This window comes from Morus notabilis, unplaced genomic scaffold, assembly GCF_000414095.1.
Source record: "Morus notabilis unplaced genomic scaffold, ASM41409v2 Scaffold274, whole genome shotgun sequence".
Classification (NCBI taxonomy): Eukaryota; Viridiplantae; Streptophyta; class Magnoliopsida; order Rosales; family Moraceae; genus Morus; species Morus notabilis.
In genome coordinates this window covers 481,933-504,644 of record NW_010358785.1, presented here as the reverse complement: position 1 = coordinate 504,644, position 22,712 = coordinate 481,933, and the positions used below count along the sequence as shown (strand labels likewise).

The 22,712-nt window shown below is 32.0% G+C and overlaps 2 protein-coding genes across 3 annotated transcripts; one reads left to right on the top strand and one right to left on the bottom strand.

Moving 5' to 3' along the window:
- Positions 1 to 3,312: 3,312 nt before the first annotated feature.
- Positions 3,313 to 8,500, top strand: LOC21402288. 2 transcript variants are annotated; one of them, XM_024162589.1, is made up of 5 exons: positions 3,313 to 3,624; positions 3,750 to 3,832; positions 7,612 to 7,667; positions 7,902 to 8,014; positions 8,210 to 8,500. In XM_024162589.1, exons 1-4 carry the CDS (start codon positions 3,453 to 3,455, stop codon positions 7,978 to 7,980), a joined length of 390 nt encoding a protein of 129 aa, XP_024018357.1. In that variant the 5' UTR covers positions 3,313 to 3,452; the 3' UTR covers positions 7,981 to 8,014; positions 8,210 to 8,500. The 2 variants fall into 2 exon arrangements, with proteins under 2 accessions (XP_024018357.1, XP_024018356.1); XM_024162588.1 differs by lacking the exon at positions 8,210 to 8,500 and having other exon boundaries at positions 7,902 to 8,153.
- A 7,047-nt stretch (positions 8,501 to 15,547) lies between these two features.
- On the bottom strand, positions 15,548 to 17,045 carry LOC21402286 (U-box domain-containing protein 21). The gene has a single exon (XM_010093451.2). It carries the CDS (start codon positions 17,028 to 17,030, stop codon positions 15,705 to 15,707), a length of 1,326 nt encoding a protein of 441 aa, XP_010091753.1. The 5' UTR covers positions 17,031 to 17,045; the 3' UTR covers positions 15,548 to 15,704.
- Between the last annotated feature and the right edge of the window lie 5,667 nt (positions 17,046 to 22,712).

Sequence of the window (22,712 nt, the reverse complement as noted above, 5' to 3'; positions counted from 1 at the left end):
AAGTTACATCGCAACTCGAATTAAAAACTCGAATCAACGAACTAAACGAGCTATAAATACGAGTGTAATTGAGAATAAATATTTTAATAGAGAATATTAGTAAAAAAATAATGAAGCACATTTTAGAAATTTAAAATAGTAAAATACATGCACGAAAAATACAATTTAGTCAAACAGTTTCCTATTTACGCTTTATTTTAGTTTTTTCACCTTTACTTATCTAATATATATATATAATAAAAACGTGTTAAAGCAACTAGGGATGTTCTTTTGCCGTTTTTGAGTTAGATGATTTGAGTGTAAATTTTGAGTTGAGTTTAAGTTATAATTTGAGTTGAAGTTGTAACTTGAGTTTGTGTTTGGTTGTGTATATTTGAGTTATGATTTGAGATAAGAATCTTTTTGAGTTTGTATTTGAGTGAGTCAAAAGTTGAATTTGTATTTAGATAGTATTTTAACAAAAACTTAATGCTGATGAAAAATTTTAATAGGGTATATGTGTGAGGTTTTATTCGTCTTTTCGTTGTCAACGCATAGAAAAAAAATCATCTCAATCAGAATTAAAATGAAAAAGTTATAGCATTTTTAATAATAGAAAAAATAATGTTCATTAATTTGAGTTCGAGTTTCTGAACTCGAGTTGAAAGGGAAACTTAAACTCGAGTTTTAATCGTAAACTCGAGTTCAAACTTAAAAAAATATGAACTTAAATAAAGTTATAATTCGAGTTACTTTTTTGAATTTTTGACTCAAAAAAGGGCTGCCGAACAGCCTCTAAGTAGGCAGGTGTGTTTTAATTTTCGTTTCCCATTATGCCCCTTTTGTTTTTTTTTTAACGTTTTCTTCTGATTGGCTTCTATTGTATTTGTCCACTTACCTTCATTATTAAATTTATCTGCTTGTCCTCTTTTCTTGCTAATTTTTTTTTTTTAAAAAGAAATACGATACAATAACTTTTCAAAAAAGATTTAGAAGACTGTTAATTAATAACTACTCTTGTCGCCTATTCTTTTTTCTTACTTCGAGTTTAAGAAAAACGGTTAACATTTGTTTACATTTACGCCTTTTATTTTTTATACTTTTTACTTATTTGTTATTTATTCTTTTTTCTTTCTTTAGAGTTTTTTTTTTCCACGAAATAGGCGTGTCTTAAAGTAGACGGGTGTCACGAAAATATTTTTTTTCCATTTATATCATTCACATTTTTTACTTTTCACTTACTTGTTATCTACTAATTTTTCTTACTTCAAGCTTAAAAATAAGCTATTAATTTTTGTTTCTATTTAGGCCTTTCCCCTTTTATATTTTTTACTTACTTGTTATTTACTCATTTTCTCTTATTTAGACTTTAAAGAAAAATAATCTAATTTGTGTTTCCATTTATATCCTTTATCTTTTGTACATTTATGCCCTTTATCTTTGGTAGTTTTACTTATTTTTTCTGTGTTCTTTCCTCTAACTTACAATTTAACAAAAAGCAGTTTAATTTTTTTTTTTTCATTTATATCATTCACTTTTTATACTTTTTACTTACTTGTTATTTACACTTTTCTCTTACTTGGATCTTAAGAAAATAGTGGTTTAATTTTTGTATCTATTTATGTGTTTTACTTATTATCAACTCTTTCCACTTAGACGTGGTTTAATTTTTGTTTTTATTTTATACGTTTTACTTGCTATTAGGGCATAACAAAAAATGATCAAATTAAATAATTTTTTAATATTATGATGATCAGAATATTCTTAGAACTTATTTATCAGCGTCATAAAATTGTTGATCTATTTTTTACTTATTTTTTGTTTGTTTTCTCTTATTTAGAGGATAATAAAAAGTAGTAAGATTAAATAATATTTATATTATGACGATCAAATTATAGTTAGAATTTATTTATCTACATCGTAAAATTATTTCTCTAATAGATAATAAATATGATAGTTAAATTCATGCAATATTGCAACAACACGTGCCTCTTTTTTTTTACTAGTTTTATCATTAAATATATTTTCAACTTTTTTGTTAATACTTGTCTTTTCTTAAAATCGTATTTAAACAATAAAAAGTTATTTATCTAAATACTTATATTTTTATTTTTTTTCATAAATATCTCCCTACTTAAGTACCTATTTGATTCATTTTTATTGATTTTTTTTTAAATATGATCTATTTATCTATACAATATTAGACTAAAACACACATTTTAATTAAAAGATGCATTTAAGTACATTTGCTTTTTATTTTTGAATCTTATATTTTTAGGTGAACCTTATTAAAACAATATTTATAGAGTATTTCCTAAAAAATAACTTTTTTTAATTATGCCGCTACTTAAATACTTCTCTTAATTCTCTAAAATATTATTTCTTCCTAATTTAACCCTTAAAAATACTAAGATTATTTGAATGCCATTTTCTTGCAGCCTTCTCGGATACTATTTTCTTATCATTTAAGTTATTTTTGCTGTATTATATATCTATTAATCTATTACCTATTATCTATTATCTAATATCTATTACATGTCTAAAGTGAGAGTTTTCTTTTCTAATGTTCAAAACTTAAGAAAAAGAGACAAATATCTTTTAATTAAATGCATGTGTCTTAAATTTTTATCTTATTAATATTCTGCAGTTAAAAAATTATATTAGTGAATAGAGTATTAATTAAGAGTAAATAATAATTCAGTAAAAAAAAATCAAGAATAAATTATAAAAATCTTATAACAATGTAATTTAAAGAGTGAGTTCACTAATTTTATCTCAAAACTTACATGTCTCTATTTTGTCTTCTGTGGTCTTTAATAATATTAAAACTATTAAAACGACACATAAAGAATTATTTTTTTGAGAAATAAGAATCATGTTTTAAAAGAAATAAAAATGAATAAATCTTTTTTTTAAGAAGAAGTTAAGGTCCGTTTGAAACTCGTTTTAAAATAATTTTATTTTTAATATGAAAATAGAAATGAAAATATTTTTAATTTTAGATAGAAATTATTTTTGAAAATGTGTTTAGTAATTTTATCAAGAGATTATTTTAAGTATAAAAAAATTCATTAATATCTCTCTTTATGTGCTCGGGAGAGGAGAAAACGAAAATAAAAAATAAAAAATAATTAAAAATTATTTTTTATTTCTCTCTTATTTTACACTAAATTAAAAAATTATTTTTATTTTTATTTTTTATTTTTAATTATACTAAACTAAACACCGTTTCTCCCATATTTTTATTTCTTTTCAAAAAACGTAAAAAACAAAAATAAAACCAACACCAAACATGTCATAAATATTTTTTCTTACTTCTTTTGCAAAGGGAAAAAAAAAAAAAAAGGCTTGTTCAGGAGTCCTTCCTTACCTTCGACGTTAAGCCAAGCATCGGAGTCTCAGACAATAAATTCCAGCGGCGAACATAGAAGGAAGAAGAAGCAGCTGAGTTAATCACAGAACCCTAAAGGATAATGGCGCTTCAATGGATGATTCTGACGTACGTAGTGGCCGTCGAGGCCGCCTTGGCCATTCTCTTAACCCTTCCCTCACCAAAGCTCCTCAAGAACCGCTTCGTCTCTCTCGTCTCCTTAATCCTCCAACCTTCCTTTTTCATCATCCCCTTCGCCGGCTTCCAGCTCCTAGGTCTTCTCTCTACTGTTTTGCTTTGATTTCTTTTTTAGCCTGTTTGGCATCTGAGAAAGTTTCGCAATTTGATGGATCTGGTTTTAATTTTTTTCCCTTTTTGTTCTGTTCTCTGATGAGTGTAGATCTCTACTGGAAGAGCGAGCACCGCTTGATGTGCAGCTCTGAAATCTGCACGGCTACTGAGAGAGATCGATATGAAAAATCAGTGAGTTTTCTTATGACGTTTCTCGAATTTTCTTTTTCATTTTGGTTCATTTCTGATATAATTTGACACGTATGTCGAAGTATTGAAAATTTGTAGCCAATTTTACTTGGATTATCAAATTTATTATTTGCTTTAATCGGTAAGGTATAGAAATTTCTTGATCAGAAGAATTAGATATGCATAATTCCTTTTTTTTTTTTTTTTTTAATGGAGTGCTGAAAGATTTTCTGATATTTTCTTTCGAGAAAACCCTTTTTAATTACAGTTTTGTAATGGAGCTGAATGTATGTTCTGTCAATAATTAAGATCATGTTTCCTGCGCGACATATAATGTTAAAGCTAACTGACGTGGGTGGTCCATTTTGGTTTAATCATTTTCTTAAATGTCTGATTTATGTTATATTTCAAATAGAATATAGGGGAACACTAATTTCAAATTTGAGAAGAAGCAGGTGAGAGACATTGTATGGTAGGGGAAGGTGATGGCTCCAAAATCATTGAGGATGGAACTTGTAGAACTTAGTTTTTCGGATTAAACTTAATGGCGGGCTAGGCAATGAAAATTGAAGGCGAAAAATTTAGCTTAAGTGTGGGATTTGACTGTTTCTGTTGGAAGACGATTCTTTGTGGTGGTGAACTGTTAAAAGAAAATATTGCATTCGAGATTATGCTTCAAGTTTGAAAGCTGTTGCCTGTTGGTATAGTTTCTTTCAGAAATCCATGGAAATCCATGGAGATTCATTTCTGAAAGTGATACTCAATTTTTTGGTTGTAATAAGTTGTTCGTGCCTTCATGGACAATGGGCATAAAGTTCAATTTTGCAAGGAGAGAGGACCATATGAAGTTTTGAATTCCATTCCTAGTTTTGTGCCTTCTGTCTAGATTTTATTTCACATTTTCTTTATGGTATTTAGCTGGAAGTATTTTTTTGCAGTCTTTTTTTCATTATGCTTGTGTGCTCCTTCTCGTTATTGTGGGTTTTTTATTCGTTATTTCTTAATACAAACTTTTGTTTAGTATTACTATCAAGAACAATGCTACCGTTTCTTCATTGTTTTAGTAAATGAAAAGTACTTTTAGTTAGGAGTTTTAGAAGGAAGCTTAGTGGTGCACATCTAGTATTAGGGCTGAGCTAGCGCCTAGCCCGTTGCCTACATATGGCTTGACATATTTGGGCTGAATCCCCCATCCCACATACATTGCATTGCACTCACGGACGCGCACACATTAAAAAAATAAATAAATAAAAGAAGAAGAGGTGTAGCTTATGGATCTGCCCACCTAGCAAGAATACCGGAGAGATGTAATGGCGCAAGTGTCATATTTGGCATGAGTTGGGAAGATCATGGATTCTTAAGACAATCTCTAATGCAACTGCCATTGCCAATTCTATATGTGGCACACAAAAAAGTGTGAAAATAACATATTTGATAGATTATTCTATTTTGTGTTGCACTGCATAATGCAATTCCAAATACTATATCTACTTTCTGTCATAATCATTAAGCTTTAGAAGTTGTAAAAGTAAAATTTTAGTCTTGAATACTTTGGCAATGTTGTAATTATTAAATGGAAAAGTCAACGCATCAACCCATAGCAAGTGACTGCCAAAATTTAGGGCATATTTACTTTGCATCAAAGGGAAAGGGAAAGTGAGGAGTGATTCCCTTTCCTATCTAATAATTTGTTAACTTACAAAATCAGTAATGGTGATTTAGTGGTCTCCACATAATATAGGGAATGAGGAAAGGGAATGCCAATCCTTACACTCCTTTACTATTGATTCCTTGTCAAAGGAAATGAATGCTAAATTTACTTATCTACCCTTAATGAATAACTATTAGTCAATAATTATTAAATTGTGTAAAAGGACATTTTAGTGATTACATTCATAACGTTGCTATTCCTAATTTTAGTAAACGTAAGAAAGGGAATGTGATTGTTTCCCGTTACAACATCTAATAGTCAAGTAAACACTTAAAAGGGATTGAATGACCCTTTAATCCTATTACTTTACTTTCCTTTCCAATCCCATTGCATTTCCCATTACATTCTTTTGCGGCTTGGTAAATGCGCCCTTAGTATATGCTATGCTTGGTGCTAAATTTAGCAACAAGTGTAGCACATGCCGAATTTAGCGCCAAAAATAGCAACGCATTGGAGTGTTTCTTCTACCCAAATGTGAAAATTTGGCATTGGCGCTGCGTTGGAGATACTCTACGAAAGGACTTTTTTTTTTTTTTTTTTTTTTTGGCTATAAGTTTCAGTAAATTCTTTTCTTCGACATACATTTCAGTTCGAAACATCTTTTGGGCTTCTACTGGAGGACTCAATATATTCTTTCTTAATGATAGGACGAAATCGACCAGCATATAGGTTATTTGGTGTTTGTTTGCCTTTGTATTTTTCTTTTGGTAGATTGCTCCAGGCCCTTCTTTCCCCCCCTCCCTTAACAAGATTATGCTTATCCAAAACATGAGATTGAGTAGGAACATGTAAGTTGATTACAACCATCAACCTATACAGTAATAAGGGTGTCTAGTAAATTGAGCGGAAAAGGTGGGAATGTCATTCTCTATTTGGCATTGCCTGATTGCCTGATTGCCATATCATATCTTTCAGTTTTTTTCATGTTTGTGCATAGAGAAATGCTAGTCTTCATAAAGGTTTTAACACGAACTTCACCAAACATATTGAAATGCGATAACACGTGCAAGTATAGGAGTCATGTGACCTTTTAATGTTTTATCATATGCAAATCACAAATTGTAATTCGTTAAATGTAGAGCTCCTTTTTGTGCATATGCATAGACTTTTCAGAGTGTGTATGTGTATTATTCAACGATAGAGAGATTATGGTTGGATCTGGTTCAAAACAAATCACAAAACAGTGATCACAAAGGAAAATGATCGATCAGAGAGTTCTGAATTGATTTCTATTAAGCAAATTGGCAAGGAAAAATTCAAGGATATGGGGTTTTCAAGTGACCCTTTCACTCCCTAGAGCTAAAGCTCCACTAAATTCAGAACACTCAGAGAAGATGAGCCTTCCTCACACTTTTATTCATTTTTCCTCTAACTAACTGACAGACTCCCAGTCCAATGCAATCATGCCTTTCCCACATCACAGCACACCCTTCCCACGTCTCAGCATCCAATCCAAGTCTAATTCCCCTGCCAGCTCACCTTTTCTGGTGTCATCTGAAATTGCAGCCTCTTCTCCTGCCAACTCAGCAGCACACTTGGCATTTCCACCACCATCAGCATTTGTCTCAGCATTTTCCATCACTTGCAACAGCTTATATTCTTTCCTCTCGTACCATTTTTCCTTTTCGGAGCATACATAAAACGCAATGGATTATTAATATATAAAGAATAAAATGTATACCGCAAGGCATTTGATTTTTCAGGTGCAATTAATCCTCAAATCATGTCATTGATCAATGTTCATCATCTGAAAGTAGTAGACTTGTACTTTCAATGTTATACCTTTTAAATAAGTAGCTAAACATAGACATACTTATCAGGTTGAAAATGTACCATCCAAGAAAAAAAAAAGTTGAATATGTACAGTCATGGCGACATATTTGATCAGGGTATTTTGATGATTCTTTAGTTGGTTCATGCCTTAAGTCTATTCAATCAATAACAGTGAAAAAACAAGCTACCTATGCAAATAATACATGTCACCGTGAATGTATGTGCAGTGCCCTTATGTATATGTCACGTTTATAGGTTATAATTTATTACTTCTTACCATGGATGTTATGTGGTGCAGATCTACAAAGCTCAAAAGAATGTTATTCTCTGTGCTGCTGCAGTTCTTCTGTATTGGTATGTTGGCAAGCCATTTACTACCTCTCCTAGAATCTTTGGGCTTGTGTGGTAACATTTTCGCATTGTATTTCCATGAACAAAGATTGAAGTGAACATTATTGTTTAGGAGAATCTTCACCATTCATTTCTCTTTTAAAAATGGCAAATGGAAGTGATAAAAAATAAGGTCCTCGTTGCTGTCTATTGTTAATAAAAATAAATGGTTTACTTAGTCTCTAGATTTACTTGCAGGTCCATTTACCGCATTTGCAAATATTACAAGGATATCCAAAGTTTGGAGGAAGTGGAGAAGCGGTACAAGGACAAGTAGATTTGCTCATACACAATCTTATATAAACTAGATGGTATTAAACTGTGTTTTGAACAAGTTGCTCTCTGTGGAATGGCATTTTATGGATCTTTTTCTATTTTATTTTATTTTTTCGTGTATGTCGTAATTGTTGTCTACACTCGTTTTTTTGCATGATTTACTGTTGAACTCTCTGTTTTCTGTGTAAACTGTGATACAACTTGACTGATTAGAAATCTGGTCATTGCAGTTTAAAAAATAATTGCGGATTTGCAAAAACCAACCTGTATGTTGGGTAACCCATCTTTTCTGAAACCAGCTAAAGTTCTGCTGGAAATATGTTCATGGGAATGATGCTTCGTGGTATTTCCTGGTTGTTCTGCTGTCAATATTGGACCATATTTGTAGGAGTAGAATGTTTTAGAATTCAGTCACGTCAGATATGCATCTTTAATAGCGACTGTTTGGGTTGTACATTTCACTGGTTTCATTGATCATTGTCTGGTTGTAAGCATTACTTGTTTCTTTTCTTGCCTGCACAAGCCTCTTTTTAAGTTCTTTTCATCCAAAATGTTAATGTCCAAAATGGTGTTTTCATCGATAATGTTTGTTTTCAGCGAAAAGAAAAACAAAAATGATGTTGTTATAGCTAGTTGGCGAAGAGGAATTGCAAGGGTTTTATAGTAGACATTTTATGTAATTATTTCATTTGGGTATGGAGGCAATGGGGATTCTGACAAGGGAGCGAGTCTAGTGGGACACAAAGGAGAAATGTGAAACTCAATTAAAAAAAAAAAAACAGAGAGAGAAAGCAGAAGTATGAAAAGGTTGCGTTTTGAGTAAAAGAAATTGATTTAGGGTCAATTTGGAAGGAGAGATGGATTGTTTTAAGGATGGATAGGATATGAGAGGAGGAGAGTGGGAAGGAAGAGAAAGATTGATGAGTGTTTTTTTTTTTTTAAATTAGTTGGTATGATAGGAAGGAATGATAGAAAGGATGATGACTTTCCATTCTTTGTTGTTGTTTTTGTTTGTTTTTTGTTTGTTTTTTTGTTTGTTTTTGTTTTGGTTTTTTTTTTTTGGTTTTTTGTTTTTTGTTTTGGTTTTAGAAAGAAAGAATGAAGGATTTAATTTTATTAACAAAATTACAAATTCACCCTTATAGAAATCACCTCATTTGCTTTAAATATTTTGTTTTTAAACATTAATTGATTTGCGTAGTTTAATAATGTACATGTTTATACACACTATGGTACTATACACGTGTGTGTATTGACATGTACATATATAATATGCATTTCCTGCCGAAATATATATTTATACGTAGTGATGTATGTTATATTTTTTGGTTCGGTTGTTGTGTGAGCATTTCTATTTTGTTACGAAGTCCAATTTTCTTTTTTTTTTTTCTCCCTCAAATAGGGAGTTTAAAGGGCTTAAACTATTGGATGGCCATCCTTACTAAAACCACGGCGATTTTACAGTCTCTCTTTCTCTTTTGGGTTTAATTTTTTGATGAGGAAATTATATGGCATATTATCAAAAGTAAAATATTTTATATTTATGCTATTAAATATAGATTAAATATCTTCAACTTAATTGAGTGGAATGGATCTTAAGTTTATACCAGCGGATGGCATAAACATAAAGATGGCATTACTGGAGTGACATTTTTGGATTTCTCCTTTTATTCGACAACACTTTTTATATATATATTTTCTACCAAAAACATTTTGTTTTTTGTTTCTGCGAGTCTTAAATTAAATGTTTGAAAACAGAATTGCTTACAAATTTACAAACAATCATGTTTGGACGGACTTCAGTAAAGAAGTTACTTTTGTTTAGTTTTTCTTTAATGTGATTAGTCAAGAGGAGAAATTGTGAGGATCTTTCAGTTAGAAGGCATTTTTTGTAATTAAGAGAAGGGTATTTTATACATTTGCCTTTGAATTTATTGGCTTTTGATAATTTGCTTCTTAAACTTTTAATTTTGGCAATTTACATCATTTTTTCCATATTTATAAAACTGTTCCAACATACTCTATTTTGATGATGATTGTGTTAAATTAGTGATGAAAAAATACGTCTCTAACATTCTAACTGTAACACAAATGTCTTAAATTCTTAAACTTTCAATCCATTAATTATGATAAAAAATTAGAGAAATATTTGTAAAATGGATCACATTATAATAGTTTTTCAATAGTCTTCTCACGACAGACAAAGCTCACATGAAAAAACTATCGAAAAAACGGACATACATGTTTGCCAACGTTTTAGTAGTTAAAGTTGAAAAGTTCAAATTGGTACGTCCTAAATAGAGTAGAAATTAATTACCAATATTAATAATACATAAAAGCAATTATCTTAACACACTAATTCTAACGTGCCTTACAAGCAAAGTCAACTCTACTCGGTTACAAGAAACTGAACAAATTGCAATATCAAATTAATAAGATATAATAACTATGGCAGTTATTGGCCTTTGCCGATACTTTGAGGAAGCGCAGATCCTAGTAAATCTGTTCACGCGGGCAACATTAATCAATTTTCTTTCTCCAGATCATACTTACGAATCCAACGGTTCATTGGAGCCACCTTTGATGAACCCTTACGCACGCAAGTCACAACACTATTGAGTTTCAGTCTCATGTCCCAAATTTTTGTTTCATTGTCTATCCCTCCAATACTATTTGGACAAGTCATTTAATTGCTTATATACTTTAAATGCTTAGTATTTATAATTATTTGATCAAATTCTTAAATTTACATGAGTCATCAAAATTGTGTTGAAATGAAAATCAATGAGATAGGAAATTCGGGGCAAAAAAGTCTGGATTCCAAAAAAATTTTCAATCGTCTTTGTGCTTTTAATTACATCCAAAGTATAAACTAGCATTCTATAATAAAAGTGTTGCAGTGGCAAGTACAAGTAAATATCATTTTATTGGCGCCAGAGCTTTTTTTTTTTTTTTATAGGAAAAAGACGTCAATTTATTAATCACGAATCAAGTCATGAAGTACAACGTGACTAATAAATGACGAGATAGAATCAACCTAAAACTTATTAGCAGAACTAGTAAAAGCAAATTTAGCTAACAAGTGGGCTACATAATTCCCTTCACGAAAAGTGTACCAAACAAAGCCACAAGAAGTTTGAGATTAGGCGTTTCTGATGTCTTATACTAGTTAGCTACCATTTAGTAATTATTAATTAAGTACCAGTTTCGGACAAATATCCCATTAATTATTAATTAAGTACCAGAATTCCTTCGACAATCTATTATTAGTTGGCTACCATTTAGTAATTATTAATTAAGTACGAGTTTAGAACAAATATCCCATTAATTGGCGTTGGAGGAATAGTTGTCACATTCTCTTGTTAGTTGGTTGCCATTTAAAATTATTTAATTTCAACAAATCGTTAATATGGTTCTATATTGACTCGATGCGGTAAGTGCATTGTATCCCAATCCTAAGGATATATTTTTCGTGCTAACTTAAAGCAATTAATGCTATAAGTAGAAGTAGCTATATTCTTCTTCTTCTTTCACTTTTTGTTTCTTCACTTTTTGCTTCTTCTTCTTCTTCACTTTTTGTTTCCTTTTTCGTTTCATAAAATATAGTACTTGTCTCATGGTTTAGACTTCTTCTTCTTCACTTTTTATTTCCTTTTTCGTCTTCTTCTTCTTCACTTTTTGTTCCCTTTTTCGTTTCATAAAATATAGTACTTATCTCATGGTTTAGACTTCTTCTTCTTCACTTTTTATTTCCTTTTTCGTTTCATAAAATATCAAGTACTTGTCTCATGGTTTAGAGTGAGAGGCCTCGTGAAACGATTAATTTTCACTGATTCCTTGATTAAATATGATTAACATGTCTTATTTAAATGAAACTAACTTTCATTTTCTACCCTAAATTATCATTTCAACCGAGTACTGAAACGTTTTTAAAGGCCTACTTTTTGTAGAAATATACACACACTGTATACATATATATATATATATACATATTTTTTTCTTTCCATTACTGATAAAAGACTCAATAATACTGTTAATTGGAGCACTATTTGGCATGAGGATCCAAAAGCTAAAATTTAAGACAGTTTCCAAAACTTTAAAGTAGTGCTTTCGACACTTTAGCTAGTAGAAGTTACAGTCGAAACCATTTAATGTGACTTTTTTAAACAAGTCAGATTACTACACAATTAGATTCCTAGTATTCTTACAATTTTTACTAGAACTGGATTACGTAGCCTTCTTTTTTCAAGGGCGTAGAGTTTAGCATTTCTCGCTAAAATCCTTTTGCTTTTACACTTTTTTTTTCTTTTATATTATTTCGGATAAGTCATTAGACAAACTTTCCTTTTCCAGGAAATAACAGTTCAGCACTTGTAAGGGACGTCATTTATATGTTCCTTCTAGACTGTAGTTTCTATCATTACATAGAAACAATATGGATAATCCAATCATTAGGCACGCACAGATAATAGCCATCATAAAGTTCTAACAACTAAACATATCTACGAGTTCATAAGTTATGATATATAGCGGTAAACTCCATTAACTTAATTGGACAAATCTTTAAGAAAAAAAAAATTAAGAGATATCAACGTCTTGATCATGTGATTCACTAAAGGTTGATCAGTGGAATAAATTTTAAAATTATTTGTTCACAACAAATAACTCCATTTGATGACGAAGAGGGCAAAAAAATACTCTTAAGATAATTATCCGTAAATTCTAAGCAAGTCTAAGCAATATAACACAGGAATTAAAGCATTAGAAAAGCTTCTTCAATATTATATATTATTTCTTCATTATTGTTCTATTTCTCTTCCTGCATTTTTTTTTTCCGAATGGTTTTCTTCCTGTATTTTGCTTTGTATTAACAATTTCTTTGGTTACCCATTGTACTTATATTGGTTGGAATCTTATATCTTTTTGTTTATATAATTATTATTATTATTTTTGTTTTACAGAACCCAAACTGGTTCCTTTAAAAGATCGAGCTGAATGTCGGGATCATGAAACTTGTACTATGAGGTGCAAAATATGGTTTGCACCACAAATTAAGGGAGTCTGTCTGAAAGTTTTTTATTGTCGACGTCATTGTTTCTGTGATATATATATATATATATAATTAGCAATCTATTATACAAAAAAAATGTAATGGGTTTATTATAAAATTTCATGGAAGGATTGAAAAAAAAAAAATTTACATAGAAGGGCGCTAGCTATATATATACTTTATACGTTGAAATAAATTTTAGTATATCTTTAGATTAATAAAACTATTATTTATGTATGAAACTTGTCGCAATATATGATTGTTAAGTAGCGTGTGGTTTTTCAGACAATCTTTTTCACGGAAAATGGGTAAGCCTATTCATCAAAGTAATTGTCCTTTTATCAACTAGCTTTTCTTAGAGAACGTAATGATATATAATAATAAAGAACGTTCTATTTAGATTTTAGCTGCGGTTACTGTGCTTGTTAAATTTATTACTTTTGGTGCTTTTTTTTTAGTACGTAATGAAGAATTTTTCCTTGATAAGGTTCAGAGTGACGTTACAGGAAATAAATTAAGAGGAAAAGCTTACCATATATAGTTATAAGAATCATTGTTAACTATTTAAACTTGAATAATAAATTTCTACACCAATACCCGCTCCAGTAGTTATGATCGAGCAACCCTGCACGATCGTGATAACTTCGAGCTTCAATCCATCTTTTTGTAACTCAAATTGCACAAGCTCGATATCAACATAGACATTTGATACCATTTTATTCGAGACATGCTTGCGCAAAAGGAGGTGGTCCTGAAGCACATTTCTACGTGTCGCATGGTTGCAGATCCTTTGACTAAGATCATTGCTTGGGAGGCTTATGTGTCACATGTTAGGAGTCTAGGACTGCGTAGAATGTGATTTGCTTATGTTCCAGTAGACTATTTTTGTATCAGATACTTGTTTTAGAAATATTAATGAAATTCAGTTTTCTTTTTGTCCATTTTTCGTTGTGACGTGATATTTCATTTAGCATAACACGCACGAAAACTATGATATGATCAGTCTAGTCATAGTTAGAGAGTATGCCAACAGGTATAGATCGGCTCTCCCACACGAGCAATCGCCTTTGGCGCTTAGAAAGTGAGCAAAGATGAGACACATTGGGGCTATAACAATAAGAAAGCGCGATGATGAGCCAAGTTTGTTATTTAGAGTGTCGCCTTGGAAAGAGCCAAGATGAGATCTTTGAAGATCAACTACGGATTTAAGAAGATCCCACTATCCATATTCAACCTGCAAGTTAGCCGGATGCAAAACCTTTGATATGGCGCTAAGCAGCGAGCATGTTAAGGCTTTGGGTCAAGAGCCGAGTGGCGATTAGACTAAGATCCGTACAGCGTATTTATTTGTGAGATGAGACATACGCTCCTTAGGAGGAGATCTCCACAGTAGCATGTGTTTATGCCGCATGCGCTTAGCGACCACAATAAGGGAGTGGAAGAATGAATCCCTACTTCTTCACTGTGTGAGTTCTTATGGATCAATATTTTCTATATTGATCTCTCTTTGTTTGTGCCCTATGTGACCTTTGAATGTGCATGTCACGAAGCGGAGGTGCGATGTATGCTACTTTGACATGTTTCCTATGGTCATGCCTGATGCGACCTAAAGGGGCATTGTTGGGAAAGCAGTTAAACTAAAGCTAAGTGATATGAGGGCGAAGAGAAGATTATTTAGTAACACATCCACGTTTTATGTTCACTGTCGACAAATTATGTTGCTTCTGGGTATGCAATATAATCGTGAACTAAGTACTAAAGTGGGTTTCTGCATTGCTCCCGAATATATGTTTATATATTGATTAGTGGGATTGGAGAGTCTGGGATGCTACGAGACCCTCCAAGGGATGTGCTATTCTAGTCTTGATAAGATTTGGTAGTGCTCCTGAACTCTCTTTTGCTAGTGGCTCGACAGTCGCACGACTCATTGACAAGTATGAATAGAAGGCTATGAGATTGATGATGAGAGAGATATGCTTTGCATGCACACCATGTGCGAGTGGGAGATGATGGACTTTACTGTTATTTAGACTTTCCTTTATTTGTCCAATTTTGACCGCCTGTGATGGTGCGTGGTTAAACTAATTAAGGAAAGATTTTATTTGAAATAAAATCACAAGGAAGAGGAAAGTATCACAAGGAAAGGGAAAGTATCTTGACTGATGGAGCAATTGTGGTAATTACTCTCTGCCAACTAATGAGTAACTTTCCCATTCCTAATCAAGAGGGAGAGCCTATAAATATGTGCTTAGGAATGCACATATACACAAGTCATTTGTTCTCTGTTTTTCTCTCTCTCTCTCTCTCTCTCTAGAATTCCATAGTGTTCTTATGTTGTGGAAAATATTGTGAGGGTTCTAGTAATTCTCACACACGGCGCTCGAAGTTCCGATTCCTGGAGTATCGTAAGACTTCCTGTCACGATCCTTAATCCGGTGCTCATTTAGAGATTCGACTTGGCACTACCACACACGCTTCCATCAGTAACGATAAATAGCAAAAGCATTGTATTCTCTGTAATTGTATTTTTTTTTTTATATATTTTTCGGCACTATTGTATATATGATATTGTGCTTACACACCGTTATGCGTATAAACAAAATTACAAGTTTAATAAAGATATCATATTAAATAACTTAAAATAAAATTAAAAAAGAAAACGCATCTTCAAGAACTTAAAACGAACTTCGTAGACTCTTGAAATCTGCAGACTCAATGCATTCCAGCTGAGGCCGGTAAGGATTCAAAAGTTTCAAAAGCTCAGTAGCTTTCTTCTTTGTCTCCTCACAACAACTCACCTGTATAATCAACAACAGCTTCTGAAAAGCACCAACTTGAAGAGCCTCTACGAGAACTGATCTTCCTTGAACATCGTCTTCCTCATTTACATTCTTACATAGCTTGCAAATAGCCGAAATCGAAAATGCGGTGGCGACATCGGAAACTCTCAACAGCTTCTTCACCAAAACCGGTATGGTTAGAGCATTTCCAAACGCCTCTTTTCTCCCTTTCTCGAACCCACAAATTCCATCCATTACCCCCAAAGCATTCTCAATAATTACACCCTTTCCGAAGTCAACAAGAATTCCAAGAATTAAAGAAACCAAACCCATCTCAACAAATGCTGATTTGATCGTCTCAGATGAAGTATAATAGGACGATGAAACCAGATGGAAGATTAACATGAGTGAAGCCTTGGTAATCTTTGGACAAATTTGCTTTCTGATGAAATCCATGAGTATCAAAACAAGTCCTTCAATATTTGCTATTACTTCCAAGTGTCTTTTATCACCATAAGAAAGAAGCTCAGTCAATACCATTGCCGAATTCTGCTTCACTGAAAGATCATCATGTTTGAGAAACGAAACCAAGCAACGTAAAGAAGCCTCGGATCCCAAGTACTTCCTTGCTTCTTCTCCAAAAGGAAACATCCAATTTAATGCCGACAATATTTCTTCAAATCCACTCATGTCTGACCCGCTGGTAGCGAAAGATTCCAAAGCATTCGCTAGCACGTTGGCAGCTCCGTTCACCATGATGCAGCGTCGATTCCGCTCGCTCTCCGCGCCCCACTTCTGGATTTTCTTGACGGATTCCAGGCATCCAAACAGGTCCTTGCGCCTCACCGAGGCCTCAACGCTGAAGAGAATCTCCGAGACCTCGAGTGGCAGGACCGGGGTTTTGGGAGTTGGGATACGCTGCACGCCATACTTCTGATTCTCCATGCACCACTCTTGGATCAACTTTCTGAGGCTGTGATTGGGAATCTGATCAAAGCTTTGGAGAATCTGCTTGGTCACCGGGCAGGTGAAGTTCCCGGCCTCGAGCCACGTCTCGATGTTTTCTCGGTCATAGGTTATGCCTGAAGATAGCGTGACTGGATCTTTCATCAAGTCGAGTGAAATTGGGCATAAAAAATGGTTGGGGATCTCAAGATCCATAATGACCATGAGATTCTTCTTGTGGGCATTATTTTTTCTTCTTCTCCAACCGAAAACCATTTTTCAGCTATGAAAAAAGACAGTAGATTAGGAAAAAAAAAAAAAAAAGAAAAAAAAAGGTCAATATGTTTCTATTTTGTTCTTCGTTTGGCATGTGCAGCTTATTTATATATGTAATGATAATGCATTACGTAGGTTTTGGGAGAAATAATCTCAGTTTCGTGGTCTTTTGTTTCAGTTTCACACACTTATACTACAGGATTTCAAAGCCGTAGACCTTAGAAGAGGAGAAAGAATTCAATGGAAGCGTTCAAACTGAGGGGGGAGAGATAGCGAGGAGTGTTTGGTAAATAACAACAATACGGCAATTTGAATATTGACCGTTGAAGGTTTCAAAGACTTAAAATCCAACCGTCAAAGGTGGAAGTGGTAAAAGTAAGCTCATCAATTTTTTGTTTAGGATTTTGATGTAAGCTGTGCTTTGGCTGTTTTGGCGCGTTGACAAGAAACATCTAATACGAACTAAAAAGATATTCTTATAAGCTTGTTGTCGTTGATTGGAACGACCTTTTCTAGCAAATAAAGATATAAAACGTCTTACTACGCTACAAAAATAAAATGTGAAGTGGACCCGGCTGTCCGGTATTTCATTTTTCTATTTACTAATTCAGCGACGTGCTATTTATATATAGAATAAATTTATAAATTTGATAGCAAGAGGAAAAAAAAATATTTTAAAAAATCACATCTAAAAAGAATTAAAGAAGGTGAGAAAAAAAAAAGAAAATATTTTAAAGGATTTTTTAATTAAAAAAAACTTAAGTATAAGGACATATTTGAAAGGATTTATTTCATTTCAATGAAAGTAAGAAAAAAAAAAAGAAATCAAAGAAAGGATATTGTAAAAAAATAAGCTGCCAAAGAATATTACGGAAAAAGACAAAAAGGACAATAAGCATGAGAAAAAAGTAAAAAGTAAAGAATTGAAAAACAGAATTAAAGTTATATAGGTTTTAAAAATAAAAAAAAAACTTTAATAGGGAATATTTGAAAGGAATTATTTTAATTAAAAAAGTAAAAAATGTTTTAAAGAAGAATATTATAAAAAAAAATTAACTACCAAAGAATATTAGAAAAAAACCAAAAACAAAAAAGAAAATAGGCAAAAGAAAAGTAGGAAAAAAAAAGTTAAAAAGAGTAAAAGAACAAACGTTAAAAAAATGAAGAAGAATGATAAGAACACGTTGCCTTTTAGGAGTCAAGTCTAAAAGGAAACTTGACTCCTTTTATATATTTTAGGATTAATTTTAAAATTTTCTCCCGAATTATGACTCTTGTAATACTTTGTTCCGTGAAGCGTTTTCCCTCAAACTTTATTCAGTTAATAAGTTTTATCTTTCTATTACAATGAGTAACGAAATTGCCACGTGTCACTTATTTAATGAGAATTAAAAGCTTAATTACGCTTATGCGCTCTTAATTAGATAATTCCCATTTCTATTGAAAAAATTCACCATCTTCGTTCCCATTTTGCTTTTGTTTTTTCCTCAACTGGTTCATCCATGGCAAGTTCCTGCAGTACAAACAGTGGTGGCAGCAGCTCGATAAATGAAGAAATTCGAGATCCTATTCGATGTCATGTGGGTGGATCCGATAGTGAAGACATCACACACGAAAAAGAATCTGGGAAGACAATTTTATGGTTGCATTTAGTATAAGGTAAATCGTTTAACATTAGACAACAATGCTTTTGTATATTTGGGTTGAATTGGTTAATTTGGGTTTGATTGGGGCTATGGGTTGATTATGTTTTAGTTCAAGGGGAATTTTTGAAATTAATCATTCGTTTTATGATTGAATGCAAAATGAAGAGGAGCGAAGCTGTGGGTTCAGAAAAATGGCTTGAAAGCGTAAAAATTTTCCGTGCAAGAGAGCTGGTTCTAGAATTAGATTTCAGTGTAAGAGATGTGGTTCCAGAATTAATCGAAAGGCTTGACAAGTTGAACAAAAAAATTGATAGGTTGGATGAAGAAATTATGAAGTTGAAGGATGCATTTGGAAAAAAGAGTGTAGAAACTGAGATGGAAATAAAAAAAAAAATGAGTTTACATATTATGTTTTGTATAGCTATGGTTGTTGTACTTTTGTTCTTTAAGTAGTGTATTTTTTCACAATGAGGATTGATTTTTCCTCAAATTTTTCTTTTTGGGGGGAAAGGTTCTATTTACCAAGTTTATTGTTAAAAATTGATTCAACAAATAAATATAGAGCTCAAAATAGAAAATAAGCACGAGAAATGCCTCTCAAGACAAGATGTCTATGAACTGTAATTTCTTAACAGATTTGATCAGCGAGATCCCTGCAACTTACAACGTTGAAATCCCTTCACCAAAGTTTCTCTCCTAAAAAACTAAATACTATTCCCCCAAAGAATTAATGAAATTACAATTGCACACTCCAATCTCACACGCTCAGAAAAAACTGATACAAAAGGCGAACAAAAAATAAACAAGAAACTTTACTTAAATAGACAATCAAAACAGCTGTCAAATGACTTCAATGCAAACAGCTGTACTTAGACTGTTGCATAAACTTGCTACAACAATTTTTGCAACACTGCTATCAAGAATATGATTTGTAAAATCAATCACGTTAATTCTTAAAGTCTTTCCATGTAAAGCCACATAAACCTAGATGTATATCTCTAAAACATGACATATTCGAACAGCCTAGCACAATCACTTCTCCATATCAATTACACCATCAAATTCCAACTTATCAAAAATGACTAAAGTTGACCTTCACCAAATCATATCAAAATGAATGACTTTAAACAATTTTCAAAATGACAAAAACAGCTGCCAATCAATCTTCAATCAAACCAATCATCAAATCATTCCCAAAATAATGCCAACACATAAAATCAATTAAATCCGAAATGACAACTATCAAACTGAAATCACAACAGAGTTTTTGAAAATATTAAAAGAATAAAAAATTACGTAAGAACATATTCAAAAGAAATTATTTTAATGTTAGTTTCCGAAACGTTTTTAGATGTGGAAGCGTGCATAATAAAAATTTTCATAAAACTTTTGAATACTCTATTGAATATATTAATTTATGCAATAATAAATTAATTATATTAATTAATAAAGATTAATACCTAGTGAATGATTAGGAGGATAATTTGAAGTCTTTGACTACAAACAGTCCAAGCTCCAAGCTTTCTCAGAAAATCCAAATCTTCCTCGTCTAGTCCTTGAAAGCTGGAAGACGTAGAGTATGTTCTTTTTAATATAGAATTATCAAATTTTGACCACTCACTAATTTGTATTCCCCCACTATCAATGCATGTATGTGAAGGAACTAGGAGTTAGAAGAACTTTTCTTCTCTTTACTCTCTGGGAATTTCAGCCACTATAGGATTTTTTATAGCAACAATTGTGTTCTCCAATTTTCTATTGTCTCCTATTTATATAATACGAGGAAGAGAGTCATTTGCTTTAACTTGAAAACAAAGCAATAGAAATTTGGTTATTTTAAATCTCATTTAAAATACAGTTTCCCATTTAATTTTAGAAATAAAATTCCTCCCTTCCCTTTACTACATGGCCGGCCATACTACAAGGAGACCTCCTCGTGGTTGGTGCAAATTGTAAGCAGGTTAGAGTAAAAATTCCTCTTTAATCCAGTTTCTATTTTAGTTCAAATTCAAATCTAAAAAAAAAAGTCAAACTTTACTTTCCTTTTTGAATTTAATTGTAAAACTTGTCAAACATGTATATCAGATATCTCGGAGAACAAGCAACTGAATTCTAATGGAATTCACCCTATGCCACACGCTCCTTGCACCTCCATGTGTCTAGGCGTGTGGCCTCCTGTGGTCTCACCATATTGTGTTCCAAAATAAATTTAATTAAATTTGCACCTTATTTCAAAATGAATCCCAATTTTTCAAGATCATCTAAATATTCTTCAATCTATAGAAAACATATTAAAATGCTCTCTTTATACACTTTTGTCTATAATTCAAACAGTTATGTTGGTGTTACATGCTATTAAAAATTAATTAAAGATATTCAATTCTAACTAAATCAATAAAAATGAAAAGTAAATAAAAAACTTCAATCCAGAAAAATCAAATATAAAAAAATCAACTGTTTTTCAAAAAAAAAAAGTCAAAGAAAAAAATTAATATTAATGGATTAACTTTCCTTTTAAAGTTTTAATGGATTAACTTAATGCATTTTTTTAGCGATGTCAAAATGGGCCGGGCTTGATGGACCGGCACGAATTCGACACGTTAAAAAATTGGCATGACAAGACACAACATGATTATTAAATGGGTATAATCGATCTTGTTTATTAAATGAATTGGGCTTGACACAGTTATTGAACAGGAAGCACACTAAGAGCACGGCACGAGCACAAATACGAACACGTTAAAAGCACAATAAAAGCCAATTAATGAAGATGAAGTATAAAACTAATTTTATTAATACATTTTACATGTCATAAAATATTAGTTTTATTAAGCAGTTTTAATAAAAATAAAAATAATAATTAAGTTAATAAAATGGAAAGTTAACCTATTCTTGTTAACAAAAATGAATAGCTTTCTTAGATTATTTGTGGTAAGAAAATTGACAAAATAAGTGCAAATTAACCTATATAATATTAATGAATGCTTTTGGGGTTCAATGTTTATTTATTTTTATTTGTTGTAGATATGCTATTTGGAACGATAAAGGCACATTAAAAGCACAATAAAAGTACAAGCACGAGCACGAGGACGATCCAGGCATGCTAAGGATGTAATGACTGAGAAAATTCCAGACCTTAAATAATACAATTCATGTATTTTTAAGCCAAGGATTTTCTTAGAAAATATTATGTTATATTGTGAATGGAGGATTTATGGAATTAATATATGTATTCCTAAATTCTATAGTAAATTTCATGTTAAGTTCATGTTTCGATCAAGTAAATTCGATCGATAAATTCTCGCCGTATTTTAAGGCGGAATAATTTTCAGTACAAGTATAGTTTGAGAATCTTAATTTCAAGAATCTCTAAGCACAGCACGATGTTAGCGGCGTATAAAAAAAACGCACTGACATTTTAAAATAAGAAAAAAAAATCCTTAATTGCCAAACAGTTAGGTTAAAGTCACAAGATAAATACCTATAGTAGATGGATACAATATGAGCTCGGGAGTTGACACTGTCAGAAACGTCATTCTCGGGATAGAATACAGAAAATTAAAATTTAGAATTTGTTCAGTCTAAAATTAATTTTAAGACTTGAAACAGTTTGAAATATTACGCGAGTAAGAATATAAAACAATATTGAATTATTCAGAAATTAATATTGGACTGTAAGTAGTAGATTAACTTACGTGAGCTAAACTAATTACCTCTAATCAGTATAAATTTAATCTGTTTAGAGGAAATAATTGAGGATAAGATCAGGCACGTAATCTTGCCTTAATCAGATACTTTATATAGTGAAATTTTTAGGGTTCTTACACTTTCTTTCTCTTATTCTCGCTCATTCTCTCTCTCCTCTCACATTTTCTCTCACACAAACCATCAATGGCCAAATACTCAAGTTAAGATTCCGACCTCCATTTTTGACACCGCCGGTGTCAATAGAAAGATCTCGACGAGCTGAGTTCAACGACATGCGGCACGACCTCCAACCCCGCCGGAATCAGCCGCAATCGCCGGCGGAAGTTCC

Coding starts and splice junctions, on each gene's coding strand:
- LOC21402286 (XM_010093451.2), bottom strand. CDS start 17,030: ATGGTTTTCGGTTGGAGAAGAAGAAAAAATAATGCCCACAAGAAGAAT.
- LOC21402288 (XM_024162589.1), top strand. CDS start 3,453: ATGGCGCTTCAATGGATGATTCTGACGTACGTAGTGGCCGTCGAGGCC. Junction 3,833..7,611: donor GAGATCGATATGAAAAATCA/GTGAGTTTTCTT, acceptor TATGTGGTGCAG/ATCTACAAAGCTCAAAAGAA. Junction 7,668..7,901: donor GCTGCAGTTCTTCTGTATTG/GTATGTTGGCAA, acceptor ATTTACTTGCAG/GTCCATTTACCGCATTTGCA.